Below are 8,523 nucleotides of genomic sequence, written 5' to 3' on the forward strand. Positions count from 1 at the left end.
GGCCCTTTGCATGAAAGGGGAAAATAGAGTCGTTTTGGCAAAAAGGGGTAATACACTTACATAATTCATATAATGTTCATCTTATTTTCTGGCAATGAAATCTTTTTACCCGCCCTAAACCTCTAGTTACCTTTGCTGTTACCATATTGAGGTACTATTCTAAAATAATAGACGTGTTATACGGGATTCTTCCAATCCTTAAGGATTTGCCATATCAAAAATCGTAAAAAAGACTACAATTACTTGGACTAATTGAGATACAGACCCGATTCATTAAAGGGGCTGTACTCCGTATGAAGAAATAGCGAAAAAAGAGAAAATTGTCGAAAACTGACATTAACTTGATATCGATGTGTGCAGTGCATTGAAACTTACTTACTGAATTACCACATAGTTTACAATTAATTTAATTTTCGCAGTTTTTTCAAATTTTTCCATTAAAAAAGATTACTAGGTATGTCTACCTAGTAGAATTCATTCCTTATGCCTGATTGGCTAGTCGATGTTATCACGTGACATTACTAAGTAAGGTATATAGCTTAAATATTCCAACCGTATAGGGTTGTCTTCGTAGCACAGTGGATACAAAACTAGCCTGCAATTTTGGCGACACCGGTTCGAACCCGGTCTCCGACTCGATATGTTTTACATGTTGGTATTTTTTTACAATTATGATATCAAAGAGTAAAACATTTTATTAAATAATTGTCCTGAGATTCGTGACAGAAAAAATAAAATTTGTGGTGCCTATCTGGTGTACAGTCCCTTTAAACATAATTATCAAACTGACTCGAGCTATGGTGGTGTGTAAGCTTATTTATACTTGCACTCAAGCAATGGTCATTCAGCGAGTGCTCCTATAAGATTGTAAGTCATATTAGGTTTTTGGAGCATTGTCAGCACATAGTGCATAGTGCAATGTTATAGTGCACAGACAGAATGTAACCCTAGTTAGAGCTACCCTAGTTCTTTAACATGCACTATTATATAGTCACACGGAACCAAATTTATTTCTTATTCCAAATTATCATATGTCCCTTAATACAATCTAATTCTCCAGACTGCTAAACTTCCTGCCTTATTCTCATAAATATAATTTTACCAAATTGCATTCCCAATTACAACCAGTCTTAAAGCAGTTGATTTTTCCATAAAAACTAGAATGATGAAGAAATAGATCCATGAGACTTTGGATTTCACTGAAACGCCGTTAAATTGCTGGCTCAAGTATGTTATTTATATACCTGCCATCTTCTAACCAAAGAGAAAATTAAATCTGTATTACTTGAAGTAATGTTTTAACTGTTTGGGCGTTACCTAAACAAAGGGAAAAAAGGAGCGACGGTGGTTACACACACCAATGCTGAAAAAATTCTTCCATTGTTTGATTATCACAAAAGAAACACACACATCGGAATTAACTTATGAATTGTAGTGTGAAGATGGGAGGGCAACACTAGATAGATGGATATACAACATGTATAAGATATCACTGCTTTAAGAAAATAGATCAGCAAGCAAAAAACGACTGGATATGTATTATTTAAAATAAAACGAGGATCATTAAACTCAAATGTGATAAATTAAACATTAGTTTTATTTTAACTATATTAATATGACGTTATAACTTCTCCTTTTCAAAATGAAGGTAGACTGCAAACGTGCCGACCTTCGTCATGACTGCACGCATCATATTGCAGTATGATTGGAAGTCAACTCTCGGTCACACGTTAGAGGTGCGGATTATATTCGCTAGCGCTTTACGTGTGATGTGCTGGATCGTTACAGTTTTGCACACGTTTCAACATGTCTCATTGGACAAATTGTTAATAAATATTTTACAAATAAATATATTTAAATATTATTCATATTGATTAAGGTGTGTTCAACAGAAAAAAATGATGTTTCATAAATCATAAACAGTTTAATCCCACAGAACACTGGGATCATAATGCATGATCTTTTTATAGCAACAGGGATGTATTCACCTTACTAAATTATACACTGTCTGGCTTGGCTTGTCTTTGTTTTAAGTCTAGAATCGGGAAGACCATGAATGGATAATACAATGGGAACTGCAGCGACAAGTCCAGTAGCCCAAAACGTAACTATACTTGTGGTTTAAGGGCAAACATACACCTCACCAGCTTGAGAGAAAATTAAGAAAAAAAATGATGCAAAGTTCGGGATATGGGAAAAAGAGTGAAAATAGTTCACTAACCTTTTATTATGTGAGCCTGTCAATGCCAAAAATAGTCCACGCTCATTTAAAATACTACAGTGCACACACATATATATATATATATATATATATATATATATATATATATATATATATATATATATATATATATATATATATATATATATATATATAGTGCTACCTTGACAGTTTCAAGAACAAAACGTCAGTCATTTATATTATTTCTTTGAACAGGATATTTGTAAAATTTCTAGTTCTACCCTGGCTTGCACTCCTTACCACTCGACCATCTCCGGCAAAATAGTGATATTTTGCCAAATAGCCGAGCCTTTCAGATTAAATGATGTCTGAAAAAACCTTGGCATTTCACAGACAATGTAAATGTAATGTTTCAGAACCTGCGTGTAAAAAGCCGAACAATATAAAAAAATAACAGTTACATATTTGTACAATCCATGTTTTCCCCATGATCACCATCAAAACTACCTACATTGTATTAAGCAGAGCAACACATACTTTCATCCAGACACATCAAGAAAGATCAGCATATGCGGTAGGGATACTTGAAGAGGTTCAAAAATAAAAAAAAGATTTGAATATAATGTGGTATTTGTTTTATTTAAAGAAAGTGTTAGCGGAGGTCAAATGTTTTTTTTTTTAAAGCAACGACATGATAACGGCCCTGCATTTAATATCGACCTTGAGAACATTTTTACAAAACCCAAACTCTCCAAAACTATGGCAAAGGACTTGGAATACATTCCAATTATGAACTGATATTAATCAATTTTGGTAATCAATAAGCTCTTGACCCCACCGACCCTCAGTAAACCTTCCACAAGAAAATCTCCGAAGCACAATAGCTGCATAATGCCTTATGTTACATAAGTTTATTTCGTCCAAAAAAATGTCATATTACATTGTTTTCATTTCTTTCAAACCAGACGTGGTGTTTAATTTAAGTTACCCATTAAAATGATAAGTAGTTGTCATTAGCTGTTCTTATAAATTGACTTGCCAACAAGGTAAAACCTTTGTGCATATCTGATGCGTCGTTTAATTAAGTTTTAACATGGCTCTTATACAAATAATGCATTGCTTTTCAAATAAGAACCTGTTTTAGATGTTATGATCAGGTCAAAACTATCTAATTGGAGGATGAACAAAAAATAAAAAAATATCACTTTATAAATCATAAAAGATCCTAACATTGATGCGGTCATAATAAATCCTAACTCTGGTGCTATTGATGCAGTTATAATAAAGAATCCGAACTCTTATGCTATTGATGCGGTCATAAAGAATCCAAACTCTGGTGCCTTTGATGCGGTCATAAAGAATCTTAACTCTGGTGTTATTGATGCGGTAATAAAGAATCTTAACTCTGGTGCTATTGATGCGGTAATCTTAACTCTGGTGGTATTGATGCGGTAATAATGAATCCTAACTCTTATGCTATTGATGCGGTCATAAAGAATCCTAACTCTGGTGTTATTGATGCGGTCATAAAGAATCCTAACTCTGGTGTTATTGATGCAGTCATAAAGAATCCTAACTCTGGTGTTATTGATGCGGTAATAAAGAATCGTAACTCTTATGCTATTGATGCGGTTATAAAGAATCCTAACTCTTATGCTATTGATGCGGTAATAAATAATCCTAACTCTGGTGCTATTGATGCGGTCATAATGAATCCTAACTCTGGTGTTATTGATGCGGTAATAAAGAATCCTAACTCTGGTGCTATTGATGCGGTTATAAAGAATCCTAACTCTTATGCTATTGATGCGGTAATAAATAATCCTAACTCTGGTGCTATTGATGCGGTCATAATGAATCCTAACTCTGGTGTTATTGATGCGGTAATAAAGAATCCTACCTCTGGTGTTATTGATGCGGTCATAAAGAATCCTAACTCTGGTGCTATTGATGTGGTAATAAAGAATCTTAACTCTGGTGCTATTGATGCGGTCATAAAGAATCCTAACTCTGGTGCTATTGATGCGGTTATAATGAATCTTAACTCTGGTGGTATTGATGCGGTAATAAAGAATCCTAACTCTTATGCTATTGATGCGGTCATAAAGAATCATAACTCTGGTGTTATTGATGCAGTCATAAAGAATCCTAACTCTGGTGTTATTAATGCGGTAATAAAGAATCCTAACTCTTATGCTATTGATGCGTTCATAAAGAATCCTAACTCTGGTGCCATTGATGCGGTCATAAAGAATCTTAACTCTGGTGTTATTGATGCGGTCATAAAGAATCTTAACTCTGGTGCTATTGATGCGGTAATAAAGAATCCTAACTCTTATGCTATTGATGCGGTCATAAAGAATCCTAACTCTGGTGTTATTGATGCGGTCATAAAGAATCCTAACTCTGGTGCTATTGATGCGGTAATAAAGAACCTTAACTCTGGTGCTATTGATGCAGTTTTAATGAATCCTAACTCTGGTGCTATTGATGCGGTAATAAATAATCCTAACTCTGGTGCTATTGATGCGGTTATAAAGAATCCTAACTCTGGTGCTATTGATGCGGTTATAATGAATCTTAACTCTGGTGGTATTGATGCGGTAATAAAGAATCCTAACTCTGGTGCTATTGATGCGGTCATAAAGAATCCTAACTCTGGTGTTATTGATGCGGTAATAAAGAATCCTAACTCTGGTGTTATTGATGCGGTCATAAAGAATCTTAACTCTGGTGCTATTAATGCGGTAATAAAGAATCTTAACTCTGGTGCTATTGATGCGGTAATAAAGAATCCTAACTCTGGTGCTATTGATGCGGTTATAATGAATCCTAACTCTGGTGCTATTGATGCGGTTATGATAAATCCTAACTCTGGTGCTATTAATGCGGTCATAAAGAATATTAACTCTGGTGTTATTAATGCGGTAATAAAGAATCCTAACTCTGGTGCTATTGATGCGGTTATAATGAATCCTAACTCTGGTGCTATTGATGCGGTTATGATAAATCCTAACACTTATGCTATTGATGCGGTCATAAAGAATCCTAACTCTGGTGTTATTGATGCGGTAATAAAGAATCCTAACTTTGGTGCTATTGATGCGGTTATGATGAATCCTAACTCTTATGCTATTGATGCGGTCATAAAGAATCCTAACTCTGGTGTTATTGATGCGGTAATAAAGAATCCTAACTCTGGTGCTATTGATGCGGTTATAATGAATCCTAACTCTGGTGTTATTGATGCGGTAATAAAGAATCCTAACTCTGGTGCTATTGATGCGGTTATAATGAATCCTAACTCTGGTGCTATTGATGCGGTCATAAAGAATCTTAACTCTGGTGTTATTGATGCGGTAATAAAGAATCCTAACTCTGGTGCTATTGATGCGGTTATAATGAATTCTAACTCTGGTGCTATTGATGCGGTCATAAAGAATCCTAACTCTGGTGTTATTGATGCGGTAATAAAGTATCCTAACTATGGTGTTATTGATGCGGTCATAAAGAATCTTAACTCTGGTGCTATTGATGCGGTTATAATGAATCTTAACTCTGGTGTTATTGATGCGGTCATAAAGTATCCTAACTCTGGTGTTATTGATGCGGTCATAAAGATTCCTAACTCTGGTGTTATTGATGCGGTAATAAAGTATCCTTACTCTGGTGTTATTGATGCGGTAATAAAGAATCCTAACTCTGGTGCTATTGATGCGGTTATAATGAATCCTAACTCTGGTGCTATTGATGCGGTCATAAAGAATCTTAACTCTGGTGTTATTGATGCGGTAATAAAGAATCCTAACTCTGGTGCTATTGATGCGGTTATAATGAATCCTAACTCTGGTGCTATTGATGCGGTCATAAAGAATCCTAACTCTGGTGTCATTGATGCGGTAATAAAGAATCCTAACTCTGGTGTTATTGATGCGGTCATAAAGAATCTTAACTCTGGTGCTATTAATGCGGTAATAAAGAACCTTAACTCTGGTGCTATTGATGCGGTAATAAAGAATCTTAACTCTGGTGCTATTGATGCGGTAATAAAGAATCTTAACTCTGCTGCTATTGATGCGGTTATAAAGAACCCTAACTCTGGTGCTATTGATGCAGTTATAAAGAATCCTAACTCTGGTGTTATTGAAGCGGTAATCAAGAATCTTAACTCTGGTGCTATTGATGTGGTAATAAAGAATCTTAACCCTGGTGCTATTGATGCGGTAATAAAAAATCTTAACCCTGCTGCTATTGATGCGGTAATAAAGAATCTTAACTCTGGTGCTATTGATGCAGTTATAATGAATCCTAACTCTGGTGCTATTGATGCGGTTATAAAGAATCCTAACTCTGGTGCTATTGATGCGGTTATAATGAATCTTAACTCTGGTGCTATTGATGCGGTTATAATGAATCCTAACTCTGGTGTTATTGATGCGGTAATAAAGAATCCTAACTCTGGTGCTATTGATGCGGTCATAATGAATCTTAACTCTGGTGCTATTGATGCGGTTATAATGAATCCTAACTCTGGTGTTATTGATGCGGTAATAAAGTATCCTAACTCTGGTGTTATTGATGCGGTAATAAAGAATCTTAACTCTGGTGCTATTAATGCGGTAATAAAGAATCCTAACTCTGGTGCTATTGATGCGGTAATAAAGAATCCTAACTCTGGTGTTATTGATGCGGTCATAAAGAATCCTAACTCTGGTGCTATTGATGCGGTAATAAAGAACCTTAACTCTGGTGCTATTGATGCAGTTATAATGAATCCTAACTCTGGTGTTATTGATGCGGTAATAAATAATCCTAACTCTGGTGCTATTGATGCGGTTATAAAGAATCCTAACTCTGGTGCTATTGATGCGGTCATAAAGAATCCTAACTCTGGTGCTATTGATGCGGTTATAATGAATCCTAACTCTGGTGTTATTGATGCGGTAATAAAGTATCCTAACTCTGGTGTTATTGATGCGGTAATAAAGAATCTTAACTCTGGTGTTATTGATGCGGTAATAAAGAATCCTAACTCTGGTGCTATTGATGCGGTTATAATGAATTCTAACTCTGGTGCTATTGATGCGGTTATGATGAATCCTAACTCTGGTGCTATTGATGCGGTCATAAAGATTCTAATTCTGGTTTTATTGATGCGGTCGTAATGAATCCTAACACTGGTTTTATTGATGCGGTCATAAAGAATCTTAACTCTGGTGCTATTAATGCGGTAATAAAGAACCCTAACTCTGGTGTTATTGATGCGGTCATAAAAAATCTTAACTCTGGTGTTATTGATGCGGTAATAAAGAATCCTAACTCTGGTGTTATTGATGCGGTCATAAAGAATATTAACTGTGGTGCTATTAATGCGATAATAAAGAATCGTAACTCTGGTGCTATTGATGCGGTTATAATGAATCCTAACTCTGGTGCTATTGATGCGGTCATAAAGAATCCTAACTCTGGTGTTATTGATGCGGTCATAAAGAATCCTAGCTCTGGTGCTATTGATGCGGTTATAATGAATCCTAACTCTGGTGCTATTGATGCGGTCATAAAGAATCCTAACTCTGGTGTTATTGATGCGGTAATAAAGAATCCTAACTCTGGTGTCATTGATGCGGTTATAATAAATCCTAACTCTGGTGCTATTGATGCGGTCATAAAGAATCCTAACTCTGGTGTTATTGATGCGGTCATAAAGAATCCTAGCTCTGGTGCTATTGATGCGGTTATAATGAATCCTAACTCTGGTGCTATTGATGCGGTCATAAAGAATCCTAACTCTGGTGTTATTGATGCGGTAATAAAGAATCCTAACTCTGGTGCTATTGATGCGGTCATAAAGAATCTTAACTCTGGTGCTATTAATGCGGTAATAAAGAACCTTAACTCTGGTGCTATTGATGCGGTAATAAATGCGGTAATAAAGAATCCTAACTCTGGTGCTATTGATGCGGTTATAAATGATAAGTAGTTGTCATTAGCTGTTCTTATAAATTGACTTGCCAACAAGGTAAAACCTTTGTGCATATCTGATGCGTCGTTTAATTAAGTTTTAACATGGCTCTTATACAAATAATGCATTGCTTTTCAAATAAGAACCTGTTTTAGATGTTATGATCAGGTCAAAACTATCTAATTGGAGGATGAACAAAAAATAAAAAAAAAATATCACTTTATAAATCATAAAAGATCCTAACATTGATGCGGTCATAATAAATCCTAACTCTGGTGCTATTGATGCGGTCATAAATATTCTAATTCTGGTTTTATTGATGCGGTCGTAATGAATCCTAACACTGGTTTTATTGATGCGGTCATAAAGAATCTTAACT

At 35.4% G+C, this 8,523-nt stretch overlaps 1 protein-coding gene across 1 annotated transcript; it reads left to right on the plus strand.

Moving 5' to 3' along the window:
* Positions 1 to 7,346: 7,346 nt before the first annotated feature.
* LOC128226281 (tetra-peptide repeat homeobox protein 1-like) lies at positions 7,347 to 8,162 on the plus strand. The gene has a single exon (XM_052936162.1). It carries the CDS (start codon positions 7,347 to 7,349, stop codon positions 8,160 to 8,162), a length of 816 nt encoding a protein of 271 aa, XP_052792122.1.
* The last annotated feature ends 361 nt before the right edge of the window (positions 8,163 to 8,523 follow it).

This window comes from Mya arenaria, chromosome 3 (assembly GCF_026914265.1).
Source record: "Mya arenaria isolate MELC-2E11 chromosome 3, ASM2691426v1".
Lineage (NCBI taxonomy): Eukaryota > Metazoa > Mollusca > Bivalvia > Myida > Myidae > Mya > Mya arenaria.

Bases quoted from the DNA above. Each gene is read 5' to 3' on its own strand.
- LOC128226281 (XM_052936162.1), top strand. From the start codon at position 7,347: ATGAATCCTAACACTGGTTTTATTGATGCGGTCATAAAGAATCTTAAC.